The sequence below is a fragment of the Salmo salar genome, chromosome 13, assembly GCF_965601325.2.
Source record: "Salmo salar chromosome 13, fSalSal1, whole genome shotgun sequence".
NCBI lineage: Eukaryota > Metazoa > Chordata > Actinopteri > Salmoniformes > Salmonidae > Salmo > Salmo salar.
The window spans coordinates 59,884,147-59,906,008 of record NC_138303.1 but is presented as its reverse complement, the minus strand read 5'-3'; the positions used below and the strand labels follow the sequence as shown (position 1 = coordinate 59,906,008).

The window sequence follows — 21,862 nt, the reverse complement described above, 5'->3', positions numbered from 1 at the left end:
ATGCCATTTTTCTCATAAAAAAGCGATAATATTCAGACCGGGAATCTGCGTTTAGGTAAACAGACGAAAGAAAATAAAGCATTCGGTCGACTCGGGCACGCGCCTAAACCCATAGTACTCTGATCGGCCACTTGCCAAAAGCGATAATGTGTTTCAGCCAGAGGCTGCCTCGATTTCGTTCAGCTTTTTCCCGGGCTCTGAGAGCCTATGGGAGCCGTAGGAAGTGTCACGTTATAGCAAAGATCCTCAGTCTTCAATAAAAAGAGCCAAGATGAAACACAATTTGTCAGACAGGCCACTTCCTGCATGGAATCTTCTCAGGTTTTGGCCTGCCATATGAGTTCTGTTATACTCACAGACACCATTCAAACAGTTTTAGAAACTTTAGGGTGTTTTCTATCCAAAGCCAATAATTATATGCATATTCTAGTTACTGGGCAGGAGTAGTAACCAGATTAAATCGGGTACGTTTTTTATCCGGCCGTGTCAATACTGCCCCCTAGCCCTAACAGGTTAAGGTCCTGGAGTGGCCTAGCCAGTCTCCAGACCTTAATCCCATAGAAAATCTGTGGAGGGAGCTGAAGGTTCGAGTTGCCAAACGTCAGTCTCGAAACCTTAATGACTTGGAGAAGATCTGCAAAGAGGAGTGGGACAAAATCCCTCCTGAGATGTGTGCAAACCTGTTGGCCAACTACAAGAAACGTCTGACCTCTGTGATTGCCAACAAGGGTTTTGCAACCAAGTACTAAGTCATGTTTTGCAGAGGGGTCAAACACTTATTTCCCGCATTAAAATGCAAATCATTTTATAACATTTTTTACATGCTTTTTTCTGGATTTTTTTGTTGTTATTCTGTGTCTCACTGTTCAAATAAACCTACCATTACAATTATAGACTGACCATTTCTTTGTCAGTGGGCAAATGTACAAAATCAGCAGGGGATCAAATGCTTTTTTCCCTCACTGTAGATCAGGCTGGGGTGGAATGGTATGGACCCCCCTACTGTGTTGAGAGACAGAGGTGGGATAGAGAGAAAATTTGAGCTCCCTCTTGGCAAGGCCCAAATGAAAAGCCATGTCATTGGCTTTGGGCTGTCTGTTTATTTATATATTTTTTATGTGGCCTATTGCATTGGCATAAGTGTGTTCTGGGTAACAGAGTTGCTTTTTATCTCGTTTATGACTCTTTGGTGTGGATTTGGGCTTTATTGTTAGGCTAAGCTTTGTAGAAAATGTAATGCCTCTATGCCCTCTCACACACACAACTCCCCAGATTTTTTTTTTTACCCGCACATCACTTTTGAACCTCAGGGCTCTACCGTTCCATAAAGCATAATGAAAAAAATAAAACTGTCAAATAGTAATCAAATAATATACCCCCTCTCTGCCCATCTCTATTTTCTCTCTTTCGCTTTCCCTCTTTTTCTTCCTTTCTCTCTCTCTCTCCTCTCACGCTCTCAATCTCATCTCTCTCTCTCTCAATCTCATCTCTCTCAATCTCATCTCTCTCAATCTCATCTCTCTCTCTCTCTCAAACACACACGCACACGACTATACACACACACACACACACACACACACACACCACATGCACTGCTCTCCCCTTCCTTCAGTGCTCTATTGAATACCCTTCATATATAGTACCTTCAGAAAGTATTCACACCCCTTGACTTTATCCACATTTTGCTGTGTTACAGCCTGAATTTAAAACGGATACAATTTTGATTTTTTGTCATAGGCCTACACACAATACTCCATAAAATCGTAGTGGAATTATGATTTTAGAGTTTTTTAAATAAATTAACTAAAAATGAAAAGCTGAAATGTCTTGAGTCAATAAGTATTCAGGAGTAAAAATGTGCTTAACAAGTCACATAATACGTTGCATGGACTCTGTGTGCAATAATAGTGTTCAACATGATTTTGAATGACTACCTCATCTCTGTACCCCACACATACAACTATCTGTAAGGTCCCTCAGTTGAGCAGTGAATTTCAAACACAGATTCAACCAGAAAGACCAGGGAGGTTTTCCAATGCCTCCCAAAGAAGGGCTCCTGTTGGTAGATGGGTAAAAAAACAGACATTGAATATCCCTTTGAGCATGGTGAAGTTATAAATTACACTTTGGATTGTGTATCCGTACACCCAGTCACTACAAATATACAGTCATCCTTCCTAACCCAGTTGCCAGAGAGGAAGGAAACTCTGAGGGACTTGACCATGAGGCCAAAGGTGAGTTTAAAACAGTTACAGAGTTTAATGGCTGTGATAGTATCAAATTGAGGATGGATCAACAACATTGTAGTAACTCCACAATACTAACCTAAATTACAGAGTGAAAAGAAGGAAGCCTGTACAGAATAAAAAAATTCAAAAACATCCATGCATCCTGTTTGCAACAAGGCACGAAAGTAATACTACAAAAAATGTGGCAAAGCAATTAACTTTCAGTCCTGAATAAAACGTGTTATGTTTGGAGCACATCCAATACAATACATTATTGAGTACCACTTCATATTTTCAAGCATAGTGGTGGCTGCATCATGTTATGGGTATGCTTATACTTGTTAAGGACTGGGGTGTATTCCAGGGTAAAAAAGAAATGGAATGGAGCTAAGCACAGGCAAAAAAAATCCTAGAGGAAAACCTGGTACAGTCTACTTTCCACCAGACACTGGGAGATGAATTCACCTTTCAGCAGGACAATAATCTAGTTTCTTACTCAGAAGAAAGTGAATGTTCCTGAGTGGCCGAGTTACAGTTTTGACTTAAATCTGCCTGAAAATGGTTGTCTAGCAATGATCAACAACCAATATGACATTGCTTGAAGAATTTTGAAAAGAATAACGGGCAAATGTTGCACAATCTAGGTGTGGAAAGCTCTTAGACTTACCCAGAAAGAAACACAGCTGTAATTGTTACTAAAGGTGCTTCTAAAAAGTATTGACTCAGAGGTGTGAATACTTACGGTACCAGTCAAAAGTTTGGACACACATACTCAATACAGGGTTTTTCTTTATTTTTGCTATGTTCTACATTGTAGAATAATAGTGAAGACATCAAAACTACGAAATAACACACATGGAATCATGCAGTAACCAAAAAAGTGTTAAACAAATCAAAATATATTTTATATTTGAGATTATTCAAAGAAGCCACCCTCTGCCTTGATGACAGCTTTGCACACTCTTGGCATTCTCTCAGCAATTAACATGTGTGCCTTGTTAAAGTTAATTTGTGGACTTTCTTTCCTTCTTAATGCGTTTGAGCCAATCAGTAGTGTTGTGACAAGGCAGGGATGGTATACAGAAGATAGCCTTATTTGGTAAAAGACCAAGTCCATATTATGGTAAGAACAGCTCAAATAAGCAAAGAGAAATGACAGTCCATCATTACTTTAAGACATGAAGGTCAGTCAATACAGAACATTTCAAGAACTTTTAAAGTTTCTTCAAGTGCACTCGCAAAAACCATCAAGTGCTATGATGTAGCTGGCTCTCATGAGGACCGCCACAGGAAAGGAATACCCAGACCCTGCTGCAGAGGATAAGTTCATTAGAGTTAACTGCACCTCAGTTTGCAGCTCAAATAAATGCTTTACAGAGTTCAAGTAACAGACACATCTCAATATCAACTGTTCAGAGAAGACTTCGTGAATCAGGCCTTAATGGTCGAAAAGCTGCGAAGAAACCACTACTAAAGGACACCAATAAGAAGAAGAGACTTGCTTAGGCCAAGAAACACAAGCAATGGACATTCGGCCAGTGGAAATCTGTCCTTTTGTCTGATGAGTCCAAATTTGTGATTTTTGGTTCTAGCTTCCGTGTCTTTGTGAGACGCAGAGTAGGTGAAAAGATGATCTCTGCATGTGTGGTTCCCACCATGAAGCATGGAGGAGGAGGTGTGATGGTGTGGGGGTGCTTTGCTGGTGACACTCTCTGTGATTTATTTAGAATTCGAGGCACACTTAACCAGAATGGCTACCACAGCATTCTGCAATGATACGCCATCACATCTGGTTTGCGCATAGTGGGACTATCATTTATTTTTTAACATTCAATGACAAAAAACACACCTCCAGGCTGTGTAAGGGCTGTTTGACAAAGAAGGAGAGTGATGGAGTGCTGCATCAGATGACCTGGCCTCCACAATCACCCGACCTCAACCCAATTGAGATGGTTTGGGATGAGTTGGATCGCAGAGTGAAGGAAAATTAGCCAACAGGTGCTCAGCATATGTGGGAACTTCTTCAAGACTGTGGAAAAGCATCCCTCATGAACCTGCTTGAGAGAATGCCAAGTGTGAGCAAACCTGTCATCAAGGCAAAGGGAGGCTACTTTGAAGAATCTCAATTATAAAATAGATTTTGATTTGTTTAACACTTTTGCTTACTACATGATTCCATATGTGTTATTTCATAGTTTTGATGTTCTCACTATTTGTATACAATGTAAAAATAGTAAAAATAAAGAAAAACCCTTGAATGAGTTGGTGTGTCCAAACCTTTAACTGGTACTGTATGCACATTAGATCTAGCTATAGATATATAGATATATTACATTTGCAAAATGTATGGGATATTATGGGATTTTGTGTGTAGATTGGTGATAACAGAAATATGTTTAATCCATTTTGAATTCAGGCTGTAACAAAACAAAATGTTGAATAAGTCAAGGGGTATGATTACTTTCTGAAGGCACTGCATGGCGGTAACTGCCAAAATAAAGGAAACACTTGTGTAAATGAGGGATTCAATGTATATTGAAAGCAGGTGCTTCCAAACGGGTATGATTCCTGAGGTAAATAGGCAATTAACATCCCATCATGCTTAGGATCATGTACAAAACTGCCCAGTTGCCCATTATTTTGGCTACCATAGAAGAACAGTTCTCAGTGTCTTTGAAAGAGGGGTCTCAAAGGAGCATAGGGGTTTTTAAGGGTGTGTGTGTGTGTGTGTGTGTGTGTGTGTGTGTGGTGTGTGTGTGTGTGTGTGTGTGTGTGTGTGTGTGTGTGTGTGTGTGTGTGTGTGTGTGTGTGTGTGTGTGTGTGTCGGTCACCAGATCTCAACCCAATTGAGATTCCGGAGTGGCATCTGAGACAGCATTTAACACAACCATCAATAAAACATCAAATTATCTAATTTCTCATTGAAGAAGGGTGTCGCATCCCTCCAATAGATTACCAGACACTTGTAGAATCTATGCCAAGGTGCATTGAAGCTGTCCTGGCAGCTTGTGGTGGCCCAAGCCAGGAGGACGAGAATGAGGGGAGGAGGAGAGAGAAGGACTGGAAGAGTTGTGAGAAGTGGAGGAAGTTACCTGTATATCCCAGCCCTGTTGAATGGGAGACAGTGATCACTGCAGAAAACCCTTTTCAGGGAGGTTATGAGGTTAGATAATGCTACTGCTTTACAATGGAAAGTTAAGATCACTTTATTTGTCAATTGCACACAAGATCCAACCGAAATGTGACTTTCACTTTTAACCCAACCCCTCCGAAAGACACACACACAGGTTTTGGAGAGGTCCGATGAGCTGCCACAGTGGGCACCCAGGGAGCTGTTTTTGTGGGGTGTTGAGCGCCTTACTCAAGGGCACAACAGCAGGCAATGACTTCTAGGATTTGATACCCTCCGGTTGCCAGCTCACTTCCCAACAGATTTTTTCCTGTCAGACCCAGAATTCTAACTGGCAAGCCTCCAGTTGCTAGATCGCTAAGCTACCTGCCGCCCCAGGGAAGCCATTCTTTACCCCGTTAAACATTTCATTTTCAGGTTGATAGGGTCCAGTTCAGCACCACTATTTCATCAGGACAAAGGATTCATGGCCTGAAAGGAAGCCATTTTTCTTAGAGAAAGTGCTCTTCCAACATAGCATTACGCTTAAATGTAGTTGTAAAACTGCCCTCAGAATAAACCGTTTTGGTGGAACCTGGAGAGTGATTTGTATTAACAGTTCTGGATGACTCTCGTTCCTGTTAAGGGTCTCAGGGCACTCGGATCTAGTTAAGGATCCCAGGGTGCTCAATGGTAATGTTTTTATTCGTTGTTAAATTTCAACACAGACTTTAACATGTATATAAAGGATGACTGTGGATGGAATTCACTCAAAACTGCCATAGTGATGGGCTTTGTGTCTTTTGACACAGAGCCCAATAGTTTATGAACTACTGCCTGTGCACGTAGTTCTTATTCTGAAATGGGATACATCTACCTGTGAGGGTTGTCTACCTTGTAATAGTAGCAGGTTGTTACAGTAGCAAAAAAACATTATCTGATCTCATTTGGCCTTAGGAGAAATAGCTACTGCGTAATACCGCAATGCCGGTTTGATTGAATCGAGCCTGTGTTTTTGTTTCTCCGCAGGAGTACACCATCGACATCTTTTTTGCCCAGACGTGGTATGACCGGAGATTGAAGTTCAACAGCACCATGAAGGTCCTGCGTCTCAACAGCAACATGGTGGGCAAGATCTGGATCCCTGACACCTTCTTTCGCAACTCCAAGAAGGCCGATGCCCACTGGATCACCACGCCCAATCGCATGCTTCGGATCTGGAATGATGGACGGATACTCTACACACTGCGGTGAGATGTCCAATGAAGAAGCACCGATGGATGACCCTGACACAAATGAGGGAACAGAGACTGTTTCCAGTTGACTGTATCTGACAGGCGGTAGTTCTCTATCGGCACTGATTGAGCTTTGGAACACGTTAATTATCTTAATTTGGTGCCCCCGGTTAAGAAAGGAGAGTAGCTTCGGCCTGGCAGTACTGATGTGGTCTAGTCTAGAGAACGCAGTGGTCTAGGATGAACGGTATCTACTATCTAGCTAGATAACTCTCTCATACTGTCTAATTAGAGGAGGAACTATGCTGGACTGGACTCCTCAACCCAGCTGTGATTGATGTTCTCCCAGAATGCAACCGCAGTTCATTAATTCATTGGGGAACTCCAACCTCACCAATGGCTAATTGTATCGTCCTAATGCTGAATAGAATGATACATGACAAAAGTGGATGGATGAGTAATGTCATTATTGCCCATTTTGTCATTTAGAAGGTTTAATGAGTCTGACTTTCAAGTCCGCTGAATGGTAGAAATCAGACAGGATTGTTACAAAACAGAAGTATGTTAGACGCTTTGTTGACAACCCCAACCAGCACAGTAAACGGTGTGTTTTTCTGTTTGCAGGTTGACTATTGATGCCGAGTGCCAGCTTAAACTGAACAACTTTCCAATGGATGAGCACTCCTGTCCCCTGGAGTTTTCAAGCTGTAAGTCTGGCCATATGCTCTCTACTACCCCACCGTCTCGCTCACTCTCTCTCTTGCTCACATACACTCTATATATCTCTCTGCATGGCGTCCACATGCCCGCTTCCAACTGCAACAGCAGTGGCAGCCAAAAACAAGCACCATACCATGCTGATGAAGACATCAGCACAGTGGACAAAATGCTCCCATGTTTTTTTCTTCCCTTTTTACTATTGTGAGATAGGGGAAAAGGAAAGAGACAGGAGTACATTTTGAGAAGGGAGAAGCAATACGTTTTTACATTGACCTCCAAACCGTAGGAGTTTAGATCCAGTACATTTAGCAGTGGTGGAAAAATGATTCAATTGTCATACTTGAGTAAAAGTAAAGATACCTTAATAGAAAATGACTCAAGTAAAAGTGAAAGTCACCCAGTAAAATACTGCTTGAGTAAAAGTGTAAAAGTATTTGGTTTTAAATATACTTAAGTATCAAAAGTAAAAGTATAAATAATTTCTTATTCCTTATATCAAGTCAACCAGGCGACACAATTTTCTTGTTTTTTACATTTATGTATAGACAAGGGCCCACTCCAACACTCGGACATCATTTACAAATGAAGCATTTGTCTTTAGTGAGTCCGCCAGATCAGAGGCAGTGGGGATGACCAGGGATGTTCTCTTGATAAGTCTGTGAATTGTACCATTTCCCTGTGCTGCTAAGCATTCAAAATGTAACGAGTACTTTTGGGTGTCAGGGAAAATGTATGGAGTAAAAAGTACATAATTTTCTTTAGGAATGTGGTGAAGTAAAAGTAAAAGTTGTCAAAAATATGAATAGTAAAGTACAGATACTAAAAAAAACTGCTTAAGTAGTACTTTGAAGTATTTTTACTTAAGTACTTTACACCACTATACAGTAGCCAGGCAGGCAGGGTTGGTGAGAGAGACCACAGCCAGTGTTCCTCATGAGGAGCTGGTGGGGATGGGATTCGTGGTAATGAGCCTGTAAGTGAGCTACAGATGCACCATGGGACAGTCTTGAGAGAGAGAGAGAGAGAGAGAGAGAGAGAGAGAGAGAGAGAGAGAGAGAGAGAGAGAGAGAGAGAGAGAGAGAGAGAGAGAGAGAGAGAGAGAGAGAGAGAGAGAGAGAGAGAGAGAGAGAGAGAGAGAGAGAGAGAGGTTCCTAAATAGCTCCAGGGCAACAAGAAAGAGAAATGAGAGTTGAAGCTCTAAAAACAGAAGAGAAAAACACATTTAAAATTGATGAAAGCCACGGATGATTCCAGTGGCTGAAATCAGTTGGAAGTGCATTAGCTTCCCTCAGTTGCAGCACACGATGCAGCATATCTTTTTCAGCACACACTGAGAAAGAGTGCCACATTCACTGCAACCATTTTGTAATGTATCCTGAAAGCATAGCCATGGAAGCATCTTTGGAAGGATAGAATGGCCTTAATGTGGACAGCAGATAAAGACTACAACCTTCAATCATATGTGTTAAAAAAAAAAAAAAAACTTGCACTTGGGAAAGTTGAGGTGCATTAAATCACCCCATTTAGCATGATGTAGCATTGTTGTTTTCTTCTCTGGACAGAAATCAACAAAGACTTGACTCAAGGTCAGTCGTTATTAGTGTCCAGTCACTATTTAGGATTGCACCGTACGATGTTACTGAATATTCATTGTCCACTTTACATTACAGTGGCCTTAAACCTAATAACCACTGGAGTGCTACAGAAGTACATAGTGTAACACATCACCTGTGCAACACATTTTAATATGGGATGAATTCAGTCATAGACCACCAGGTAGTAATGTCTAGAGCTTAATGGTCAACCCCCCTGTTCAGATGGCTACCCCAGAGAGGAGATAGTGTACAAGTGGAAGAGGAGCTCCGTGGAGGTGGGAGACATCCGCTCCTGGAGGCTCTACCAGTTCTCCTTTGTTGGCCTGAGGAACACCTCCGAGATCGTCAGGACCGTGTCAGGTAATGGTCTCGTTCTTTTTCCTCTATCTCTTTCACTCTCTGTCTCTCTCTCTCTCTCTCTCTGAGCTTCCCTGTTCTGAATGTGCTGTGGTTTACTCAAGGAGCCCCCCTTTCTGGCGCATGCAGCGTGCATGATATGTGCACCCTGGTGAATTAAAATACTCTGTGCCTAGTAACAGAGGAAAACACATGCATTATTTCAGGAGATGATCTTATCCAGAGCGACTCACGGTAGTGAGTGCACACATTTTCGTATTCTGTTTGTATTGGTCCCCCACACTCTACCTACTGAGCCACACAGGACATTTTGCATGCACACATTGTCTGTTGGTGCATTCCACTAGAAACAAAGCAGGAAATGAATTAACCTGAGGAAAATGGCTCCTCGGCAGCTAAAGTTTATCAGAGGCTGTTTTTAGTTGTTGAATGCTTATTATATGTGGTGGTGTGCTAAGAGGCTTGTATAGAAATGCGTGGATTGGTTGGGTAGTCACAGTGATATTCTTTGGTGTACAGCCTGACAGGGAGCTTCTCCTTTGGCCAACACAAAATGGCTGACAAGTTTCCTCTAAAAGGCCAAACCTAAATAGTGACAGTCATGAAGATATAATGCCATTTTAGCAGTTATTTCCCCTAAATGGCAGCTACAGAAGTGATAACCAGAGGAAACACAATCTGTTACAATTATCATATAATGTGGCAAGAGTCTTTTTGGCTTCTGGAGGGAGGGATGGAGTGCAAATTAAGAAAGATCTTAAAAAGATACTTCATTTATTTAGATGTTTCGCTTAAATGGATATTGATCACGCAGAATGGATCTATATTTCATCTGTTTAGGACTATCTCCCTAGCCTAAAGAAACAGACGTGATTGTATCCGACATGCTTTAGTAGAGCAATTAGGTCTTACATTTTCTTCAGATTACATCTCTGTATATTTAGAAGGCAATTGTTGTTGTACCGAAGGTACACATTTTGCTATGTTCTAAGACACTTCCGGTTAGTTTTCCATTTACTGCGAAGGGGACATAATGTACGATGCATTTATTATATTGACTCTTTTGGTTATTGATTTTAATACTGGTGTCATTACACATATGATTAGGCTACACTCGTAGAAACCTAAAAGGGTTCTTCTGCTGTCCCCATAGGATTACCTTTTGAATAACCCTTTTTGGCTCAAAAAGGGTTCTCCTGTGGGGACAGCCGAAGAACCCTTTTGGTACCATTTTTTTCTAAGAGGGTACAGATGTCAGATAGCCTATTCATTTTTCAAAAACTCCATGTCGTGGTCCTAACTAGTATTGTGAAAGATGAACAGAATGTCTTTGATGACAACAGATCCAACTCCTTTCGGCATATAGCCGTTATCAGGAGGTTGTGTTTGAGGTACTCTTTTAATAAGTAGCCTGTATATCATGTGAACTATTGCATGTATAGATAGTGAAAGGTAACCTGACCTGTTGAAAGTGTAAAGCGGTGTATGGAGAAGATAAACTGAATGGGCAGCCACAGTCATTCAGACCTGTCAGTGTATGCGTACAGTGTGACGAAACCTGGCACGCATCATTTTCGTAAAGATTAAAAACAAATAATAAATGACAAAGAAGCGCTCTATATCTACCATGCACAGCTGCTCCGACAGCTGTTGCCTTTTATATTCACATGCTAGCCTTAGATCCCCGGGATAATACTTTCTCTGAAGTCGGTGAACAAAACAGAGGTACGATACAATGTCTTGGAAAGTCACTCACTGTCTATACAACTGAGAGGGAATTACATTGATTGGAAATAGTGTACTATAATCAGACTGATTTTGCTTTCAAGCAATAGATGCTGTGTGGGGGAGGACTAAGTGGAAAGTATTTTTCTATTCTAATGACATATTGGTTAGATAAACAAAATAGGTGTTCTGTTACGTAACAAGGGAAAGTGAATGCCCCTGTTGTAATGGTGTAGTCCATTGTGGAGTTTGCCTCTGTTTAAGATTCTGGAACACACCATCTGGTGAAAATGTATTCAGAGGTAGCAGAGGAGGGATCATGCCCTTGCACTCTGTATTTTAACTACCGTTCCATTTGTGCTGATATGGGAAATGTTGACTACTGGTAGGGCATTAGGTATATTGTACATTCAGAGCACATAGCTGGAGTTTTATTTCAAGTTTGGCCATAAGCACATAAAGACATTAGAGTCACTTGATTAGCGTGATTTATTGAGTTCTGTACCGGTTGTAAAATAGGTCAGTTAGGGGGAGCACAAGGATACAGAGAAACAAGATGTTTGTTTCTTACTAAGGTTTGCTTTATAAGGAGGCTGTGTCTGCTTTGATTTGGTATTCATCCTCTGGCAATGTCAACAAACTTAGACCTTCACTATGTCACATCACATTAAGGCCCCTTGAGGGCCACCAGTCTACCTGCGGATCCCTACATCCTCCTCAGACAGTGTCCTGATCTAGCCCCATGCTGTTGCCCATTGCTGCTGACAACTAAGGAACTAGCTTTACATGGGCAAGCAGTCCGAGAGTGAGAAACAGACAACACACTAGAGGATTTGTCTGTAAGTCATTGCAGTGTCTGCCTCCATACTTGGGTAACCTTAATGCAAACTCAACCCTTTAGTCACCGGGCTAAGCCGGGGGTACGGAGCTGCTACACCCAGCTAAGCCGGGGGGGGGGGGGGGGCTGGAAGATAAAGTTGTTTGAGAGCAAGTTGTGTCAGACCTTGTTGTTTTCTTCCATTTGATTAGTCCCTTGCCAAACACATTTCTGAGCATTTGCGTTGACCTATTTAGTCCCATTGGTCACAATAGTGAGAGAAAATGTTTTGTTGTACTTTACAGGCTCTAGAGAACTTAAAGTTGTACTTATCAACAAATAAGTCCTATACTATGCTTTATTAAGGTTACCACAATCAAAAAGTTGCACTTTCAGAGACTAATTTGGCACCACAAGTCACTATTCAACAGCTTAAAAAACACATACATTGTTGACATTTAAAAATATTTTCTTTGTAAATATAATGTTTAAAGGATCTAGTTTACATATGGGCCTTCATGTTCAATACATTGAATCCATGATGCTTGTGGGATATGAAAATATAATTGTTACCAATGGGAAAATACAGTGGCTCTAACTTATTATATACAGTATATTTAATCATAGCAGATTATTTATTTTTTGATGTTGGGTTACGGATATACTTGATCAAGATGATGTTACAGATGATTGTACCATTATCCATTAGCCTTTACATTTGTTTAAATCAGTGGTTTTGACTGTAAAATGCCATATTTTGTTATTTTTGAGGGGGAATTGGCCATGTATAGACCCATAAACTGAACTTGGGTAATAACTAAACACATATTTAATGTCAATAGGTTTGTTTAGTGTCTTTTGCACAATGTTAGATCTTGCTGAATAGCCACAGGTGTAAACCTGGTTCGTATGGGTTTTTGGGCTGAGATATGCAGATGTAGATCTGGTTTATATTAGTATTGGGACTCAGTCAAAGGTGTCGACCTGGTTGGTAGGAGTACTGGAGCTGAGGTGTAGGGGATAGACCTGGTATACACTTTATGAGTATTCAGGCTTCAGCACATTAAGGCCTGGCTAAGTTGACTAATTGAGTTCAAGCACAGGCGCAGACTTTGTAGGTAAGTAACTTGGAGCTGAAATACAGGTGTAGACCTGATTTGTATACATTTTGGTGCTGAAATGCAGGAGTACTCCTATTTTTATGACAATTGAGGCTGACATGTTTCAGTTGACCTGTTTTTTTGTATATTTTTTTATCAATATTGGGTTGGACATGCAAGTGTACACCTGGTCTGTAAGAATACTAGGGTAAACCTATTCTATATGAGTATGCCCATGGATTTACCTGGTTTATATGAGTAATGGGGTTTAGGGATACACAAGGCTCATACTGGTAAAGGGTCTGGATGGATGTCTATTGTCCATTTAAATGTCCATTCAAGTTTGCGGTAGGAAAAAAGTGAATGGGGTTGGGACATGTGTTATACCACTGTGCTATGAGTTTTCTATAAGATGATTAGCGTATACAGGTCGGAGGTCACAGGACTAAGATATGCAAATAACAGGATTAGGATGTGCAGCAAAAAGCTGAATATAGGTTACTGTTTGTGATTTGGGGAACACAGGCCTAAGGAAAGTGGGTAACAAGGCTGAGACAGGCAAGTAATAGGGATGAGGTGTATTGGCAAAGGAACTGGGGTCTATGAGTATCAAAAAGGACATGTAGGGCTAGTATATGGGTGTATCACATTCATTAGTCTCCTGCTTAGCACATTAACAGAATAAATGAATTGGAAAACCGTTGTTTAAACAGAGCCTGGGTTAGAGCTATACTCTCAACCGTAAAAAGAATCAATCGCATTCGGCATGTTTCAATTTCCATATTCCACATTCCCCCCCTCTATCTCTCTAAGATGAGTCATAGTATGGTTTTAAACAGAGTAGCTGATGGTTAATTTGTTATGTATTTGTGTGTGTGTTTTTTTGTGCGAGTGCTATTCTTAGAGTGACCTTTTAGATACTGTGGCGTGCAGCTCTGTTGTCTGTGTGCGTCAGTCTGTGTGATTTAGCTGGAGTCGAAAAAGCCTCGGGACACATCATCATCCTCCTCCGATTATGGAGCCCCACAGTTTGCAGATGAAATCTGGAGGCATTGTGGATGAAAGGAAGTGACCGGGTTGAGGGGTGAGGGACGAGGGACAAGCACAGCACACAGGGCATAACGCCGCCCGCCCGCCTGGTTAATGCGTCATTGTTCTCTCCGCTCTTTAGCCCTTCAGTCCTGCAATGGGGGCCGGCAAAGAAACAAACAAAACCCAAATACCAACACGGGATATTTACTGAGGCAATCCCCACTTAGGGTGAAGAGACAAACCTTGTGGAAATATAGTGACTGTGGTGGGGAGAGGTTTGGGAATCATCCCAGGGGCACCGTGGTAATGGTCTTGCACCTGGTTCGATAGAAGTAATCAAAAGCAGATTAAGGAGAGAAGGTGTCAGACTGTTAAAGAAGATGACCAAGAAGAAGTGAAAGCTCAAAGTTGCCCTTTCACAGGGCAGTGGAATGAATGAAGTAGAAATAAAAAACACATATTCCTGCCAACAGATATTTCCACTTGAAACACAAGTGCATAAACTATACTTACAGTACATCTACGCTATTTCAGGTTCTCCTTTCCAGATAAAAACAGTTACTCAGCGATGACAGTGATGTTCATAGCACATTTATCAAGTGCCTTTAATCTGGTCAAAAATCACATCAAATCAAATGTTATTGGTCACATACACATGGTTAGCAGATGTTAATGCGAGTGTAGCGAAATGCTTGTGCTTCTTGTTCCGACAGTGCAGTAATATCTAACAAGTAATCTAACAATTCCCCAACAACTACCTAGTACACACAAATGTAAAGGGGTGAATGAAAATATGTACATATAAGTACACTGCTCAAAAAAATAAAGGGAACACTAAAACAACACATCCTAGATCTGAATGAATGAAATAATCTTATTAAATACTTTTTTCTTTACATAGTTGAATGTGCTGACAACAAAATCACACAAAAATAATCAATGGAAATCCAATTTATCAACCCATGGAGGTCTGGATTTGGAGTCACACTCAAAATTAAAGTGGAAAACCACACTACAGGCTGATCCAACTTTGATGTAATGTCCTTAAAACAAGTCAAAATGAGGCTCAGTAGTGTGTGTGGCCTCCACGTGCCTGTATGACCTCCCTACAATGCCTGGGCATGCTCCTGATGATAGTCTGTGGTGCAACGTGGCGTTGGTGGATGGAGCGAGACATGATGTCCCAGATGTGCTCAATTGGATTCACGTCTGGGGAACGGGCGGGCCAGTCCATAGCATCAATGCCTTCCTCTTGCAGGAACTGCTGACACACTCCAGCCACATGAGGTCTAGCATTGTCTTGCATTAGGAGGAACCCAGAGCCAACCGCACCAGCATATGGTCTCACAAGGGGTCTGAGGATCTCATCTCGGTACCTAATGGCAGTCAGGCTACCTCTGACGAGCACATGGAGGGCTGTGCGGCCCCCCCAAAGAAATGCCACCCCACACCATGACTGACCCACCGCCAAACCGGTCATGCTGGAGGATGTTGCAGGCAGCAGAACGTTCTCCACGGCGTCTCCAGACTCTGTCACGTCTGTCACATGTGCTCAGTTTTAACCTGCTTTCATCTGTGAAGAGCACAGGGCGCCAGTGGCGAATTTGCCAATCTTGGTGTTCTCTGGCAAATGCCAAACGTCCTGCACGGTGTTGGGCTGTAAGCACAACCCCCACCTGTGGACGTCGGGCCCTCATACCACCCTCATGGAGTCTGTTTCTGACCGTTTGAGCAGACACATGCACATTTGTGGCCTGCTGGATGTCATTTTGCAGGGCTCTGGCAGTGCTCCTCCTGCTCCTCCTTGCACAAAGGCAGAGGTAGCGGTCCTCCTGCTGGGTTGTTGCCCTCCTACGGCCTCCTCCACATCTCCTGATGTACTGGCCTGTCTCCTGGTAGCGCCTCCATGCTCTGGACACTACGCTGACAGACACAGCAAACCTTCTTGCCACAGCTCACATTGATGTGCCATCCTGGATGAGCTGCACTACCTGAGCCACTTGTGTGGGTTGTAGACTCCGTCTCATGCTACCACTAGAGTGAAAGCACCGCCAGCATTCAAAAGTGACCAAAACATCAGCCAGGAAGCATAGGAACTGAGAAGTGGTCTGTGGTCACCACCTGCAGAACCTCTTTTATTGGGGGGTGTCTTGCTAATTGCCTATAATTTCCACCTGTTGTCTATTCCATTTGCACAACAGCATGTGACATTTATTGTCAATCAGTGTTGCTTCCTAAGTGGACAGTTTGATTTCACAGAAGTGTGATTGACTTGGAGTTACATTGTGTTGTTTAAGTGTTCCCTTAATTTTTTTGAGCAGTATATATGGATGAGCGATGGCTGAGCGGCATAGGCAAGGTGCAGTAGATGGTATAAAATACAGTATATACATGTGATATGAGTAATGTAAGATATGTAAACATTATTAAAGTGGCATTATTTAAAGTGGCTTTGTTTTTAGTGACTAGTGATCCATTTATTAAAGTGTCCAGTGATTGGATCTCAATGTAGGCAGCAGCCTCTCTGAGTTAGTGATTGCTGTTTAGCAGTCTGATGGCCTTGAGATGCAAGCTGTTTTTCAATCTCTCGGTCCCAGCTTTGATGCACCTGTACTGACCTCGCCTTCTGGATGATAGTGGTGGTTATTGTCCTTGATTATCTTTTTGGACTTCCTGTGACATCGGGTCCTGTAGGTGTCATGAAGGGCAGGTAGTTTGCCCCCAGTAATGCGTTGTGCAGACCGCACCACCCTCTGGAGATCCTTGCTTGTTGAGGGTGGTGCAGTTGCCGTACCAGGCCGTGATACAGCCCCGAGAAGATGCTCTCGATTGTGCATCTGTAAATGTTTGTCAGGGTTTTGGGTGACAAGCCACATTTCTTCAGCATCCTGTTGCGCCTTCTTCACCACACTGTCTGTGTGGGTGGACCATTTCAGTTTGTCTGTGATGTGTATGCCCAGGAACTTTCCACCTTCTCCACTGCTGTCCCTTCGATGTGGATAGGGGGGTGCTCCCTCTGCTGTTTCCTGAAGTCCATGATCATCTCCTTTGTTTGTTGACGTTGAGTGAGGTTGTTTTCCTGACACCACACTCCAATTGCCCTCACCTCCTCCCTGTAGGCTGTCTCGTCGTTGTTGGTGATCAGGCCCACTACTGTTGTGTCGTCTGCATACTTGATGATTGAGTTGGAGGCGTGCATGGCCACACAGTCATGGGTGAACAGGGAGTACAGGAGAGGACTGAGCACACACCCTTGTGGGGCCCCTTTGTTGAGGGTCAGTGAAGTTGAGATGTTGTTTCCTACCTTCACCACCTGGGGGCGGCCCATCAGAAAGTCCAGGACCCACGTACTTTTATGTTAAAAGGGTTAGGAAGGATACACACTGTATTCAGTGCATTGGAAAGTATTCAGACCCCTTCCCTTTTTCCACATTCTGTTACGTTACAGCCTTATTCTAAAATTGATTAAATTGTTTTTTCCCCCTCATCAATCTACACACAATACCCCATAATGACAAAGCAAAAACAGTTTTTTTTAAATGTTAGCAAAAACTGAAATATCACCATTTCATAAGTATTCAGAACCTTTACTCATTACTTTGTTGAAGCACCTTTAGCAGTGATTACAGCATTGAGTCTTCTTGGGTTTAAAGCTACAAGATTGACACACCTGTGTTTGGGGAGTTTTTAACATTCTTCTCTGCAGATCTTCTCAACGACTGTCAGGTTGGATGTGGAGCATCGCTGCACAGCTATTTTCAGGTCTCTCCAGAGATTTTCGATCCGGTTCACGCAAGGACATTCAGAGACTTGTCCCGAAGCCACTCATGCATTGTCTTGTCTGTGTGCTTAGGGTCGTTGTCCTGTTGGAAGGTGAACCTTCACCACAGTCTGAGGTCCTGAGCGCTTTGGAGCAGATTTTCATCAAGGGTCTCTTTGTACTTAGCTCTGTTATTCTTTCCCTCGATCCTGACTAGTCTCCCAGTCCCTGCCGCTGAAAAACATCACCACAGCATGATGCTGCAACCACCATGCTTCACCGTAGGGGTGGTGCCAGGTTTCCTCCAGACATGACGCTTGGCATTCAGGCCAAATATTTCAATCTTGGTTTCATCAGACCAGAGAATCTTGTTTCTCATGGTCTGAGAGTCCTTTAGGTGCCTTTTGGCAAACTCCAAGTGGGCTGTCGTGCCTTTTACTGAGGAGTGGCTTCCGTCAGGCCACTCTACCATAAAGGCATGATTGGTGGAATGCTGCAGACATGGTTGTCCTTCTGGAAGATTCTCCCATATCCACAGAGGAATTCTAGAGATTCTGGTCACTTCCCTGACCAAGGCCCTTCTCCCCTGATTGCTCAGTTTGGCCGTGCGCTAGGAAGAGTCATGGTGGTTCCAAACTTCTTCCATTTAAGAATGATGGAGGCCACTGTGTTCTTGGGGACCTTCAATGCTGTCTTGGAGCTCTACCGACAATTCCTTCGACCTCATGGCTTGGTTTTTGCTCTGACATGCACTGTCAACTGTGGGACCTTATATAGACAGGTGTGTGCCTTTCCAAATCATGTCCAATCAATTGAATTTACCACAGGTGCACTCCAATCAAGTTGTAGAATCTCTAGGATGATCAATGGAAACAGGATGCACCTGAGCTCAATTTCGAGTCTCATAGCGAAGGGTCTGAATACTTATGTAAATAAGATATTTATTTTAAAAATTTGTAATAAATTAGCAAAAAATTCTAAATGCCTTTTTTTCTTTGTCATCATGGGGCATGGTGTGTAGATTGCTGAGTAAATGTTTTATTTAACCCATTGTAGAATAAGGCTATAACGTAACAAAATGTGGAAAAAGTCAAGGGGTCTGAATGCTTTCCGAAAGCATTGTATGTATTTTTTAAAATTGATGTAGTTCTGTCCTTGAGCTGTTCTTGTCTATTAATGTTCTGTATTATGTCATGTTTCATGTTTTATGTGGACTCCAGGAAGAGTAGCTGCTGCTTTTGCAACAGCTAATGGGGATCCTAATAAAATACCATTACCAAACTCATATTCATTATATAAATAAGCATGTTTTATTTTGTCTGGCTTGCCATTCCAAATAAAGTGAAAAGGGGAAGAGTTCTGAATACTTTCCGAATGTACTGCATAATCAATTTACCAAGGCGGAACAGCTGTGCTAGAGCAGGTCTCTGAACCCCTGTCTTCCTCCTGGGTGATGCCAGTGATGAGAAGAGTAGAGACTGAGGCTGTGATTCAGACACAATCCTCTCTGCTGAGTAAAATACCTCCCTCTACATCCAGCCTGTGACAGTCCTATAATAAGCCTATAATTAACACCTGGACATTGATGCTCCTGATAAGCCAAAAAAGAGATTGAATTGGGAAAATAACCGCTTGTTTTCCTCACTATTGACTAACACCTGCATATTAGGAGCTTCTGTAGCGCCAGAGAGGGGGATATCGCAAAATAGAGAGAGTGAAACAGGGAGCGGGGGGGCTAGAGAGAAACAGACAAATTGAAATGTGAAATTCCAAACAGTTTTGACTTTCCACTGATTCTCTCCCTCATTTTCTAAAGTGTAACGGCAGCATCCTGCCTCGTCGCGAGTCAGAGAAATAAACTAGGACACAGGAATACATTGAGCAGAAATAAAATCATTTGTGAGTGTGGGACATTTTGAGGCTGCGTGACAGTTGTTTGTTGCTGGCGCGAGATGGAGGCTGCAAGGCGAGAGGGGTATAGTGTATAAACAGGCCAGGCTGTTAGGGAGCTGCTGGTTGGCCCGCTCCCCAGTGTCTTCTGGTGCAGCCAGCAAGGCAAGGCTGCCACGCTGCCACATCCTGGCATATCATTATCTTAGCTGGGAGAGCTGCACTGGGGACCGTCAGGGGGCTAGACTAGCCCAGCCAGCACACACTTTAATATCACTTCATGTAGCAAGGCTCATGCCACACCAACCTGAGAATACACCTCTCTAAGCCATCATTTGGCTGATTCAGAAGTGAATAATGAAAAAAATATAACACGGAACATGCAACAATTTCAACGATTTTACTGAAATAAATTCATTAGGCCATAATGACCGGGGAGGGGAGCAGCCATGGGCAGCCAGGCCATGAGTCTTTTCCTACAAAAGGACAGAAATGCTCCTCAGTTTCATCAGCTGTCCAGGTGGCTGGTCTCAGACAATTCCGCAGGTGAAGAAGCCAGATGTGGAGGTCTTGGGCAGGCGTGGTTACACGTGGTCTGCGTTGTGAGGCCGGTTGGACGTACTGACAAATTCTCTGAAACGACGTTGGAAGCGGCTTATGGAAGAGAAATGAACATTAAATTATCTGGCAACAGCTCTGATGGACATTCCAGCAGTCAGCATGGCATTTGCACGCTCCCTCAAAACTTGAGACATCTGTGGCATTGTGTTGTGTGACAAAACTGCACATTTTAGAGTGTCCTTTTATTGTCCCCAGCACAAGGTTTACCTGTGTAATGATCATGTTGTTTAATCAGCTTCTTGATATACCACACTTATCAGATGTTTGGATTATCTTGGCAATGAAAAATGCTCACCAACAGGCACAAAATATGAGAAAAATTTAATATTTCTGGAATATTTTGTTTCAGTTCATGAAACATGGGTCCAACACTGTACATGTTGCGTTAATATTTTTGTTCAGTATATTTGTCAACTAAATGTCACTTCACGGTTGCTTTCAAAAATAAAAACTGTCAATATTCATACTATTACCTGTGCAAATCACCTTTTCTCCTGGACTTTACTATTGGGAAAAGTGTGAAACGATGTCACAAAAGAATGGGGGTGTCATCAGAAATCGTAGATATAAAAGTTTGATAACACTTTATTTGAAGCATCATAACATGTTATAACAGTCATAACCATGTCGTAATATGTCACAACAGCTGACATAACTTGTCATAATCAATCCTAATATTGTCATAACACTGTCATGACAAATACATTTAGACCTGTTGTGGCAAATATTGTGTTATTTTTTGGCTACCCCACAAGGCAAGTCATTCTATTACACCATAGCTTACATGTAAACAGTATGTTTGTTATATAACATTTCCTGAATTGGCAATAATTGTCTTGACAGTGTCATAATGTGTATTTACTTAGTCCAATTAAAGTGACACAGGGTGGTCATAATGCTTCTTAACAGTGTCATAAAGTGTATTTACTTAGTCCATTTAAAGTGACACAGGGTGGTCATACTGCTTCTTAACAGAGTCATAAAGTGTATTTACTTAGTCCAAGTAAAGTGACACAGGGTGGTCATAATGCTTCAGGACAGTGTCATAAAGTGTATTTACTTAGTTCAAGTAAAGTCACATATGAAGGTCATAATGCTTCATGACAGTGGCATAAAGTGTATTTAGCTAGTCCAGGTAATGTTGCACAATATGGTTATGGTCATAACACTTTAATGCCTATCTATAGCACAGCCCTGAATCGACACTAACATAAATTGACATAATGTTAACAGCATGACTATTAAACAGGTGTTAAAAACCTCTCTGGGACATCTGGGACGCTAGCTATCAACAGCCAGTGAAATAGCAGGGCGGCAAATTCAAAACAACAAAAATCTCATAATTCAAATTTCTCAAACATACAAGTATTATACACCATTTTAAAGATAAGATTCTCCTTAATCCAACCACAGTGTCCGATTTCAAAAAGGCTTTATGGCGAAAGCATAAAATTAGATTATGTTAGGACAGCGCCGAGACAAGAAAAACCACACAGCCATTTTCCAAGCAAGGAGAGGCGTCACAAAAAACAGAAATACAGCTAAAATTAATCACTAACCTTTGATGATCTTCATCAGATGACACTCCCAGGACTCAAGGTTACCAAATACATGTATTTTTTGCTTGATAAAGTTCATATTTAAATAAAAAAAGAAACATTTTACATTTGCGC

General features: G+C 42.0%; 1 protein-coding gene across 4 annotated transcripts in view; it reads left to right on the top strand.

Annotated features, from left to right (window-relative positions):
• Positions 1 to 21,862, top strand: part of gabrg2 (gamma-aminobutyric acid type A receptor subunit gamma2) — a 73,088-nt gene that overhangs the window by 17,926 nt on the left and 33,300 nt on the right. For all 4 annotated transcript variants that reach the window (XM_014136810.3, XM_014136809.3, XM_045693401.2 and 1 more), the window contains exons 4-6: positions 6,367 to 6,587; positions 7,197 to 7,279; positions 9,110 to 9,247. In XM_014136810.3, the coding sequence (XP_013992285.1) occupies positions 6,367 to 6,587; positions 7,197 to 7,279; positions 9,110 to 9,247 (442 nt within the window). The remainder of the gene's footprint in view (positions 1 to 6,366; positions 6,588 to 7,196; positions 7,280 to 9,109; positions 9,248 to 21,862) is intronic.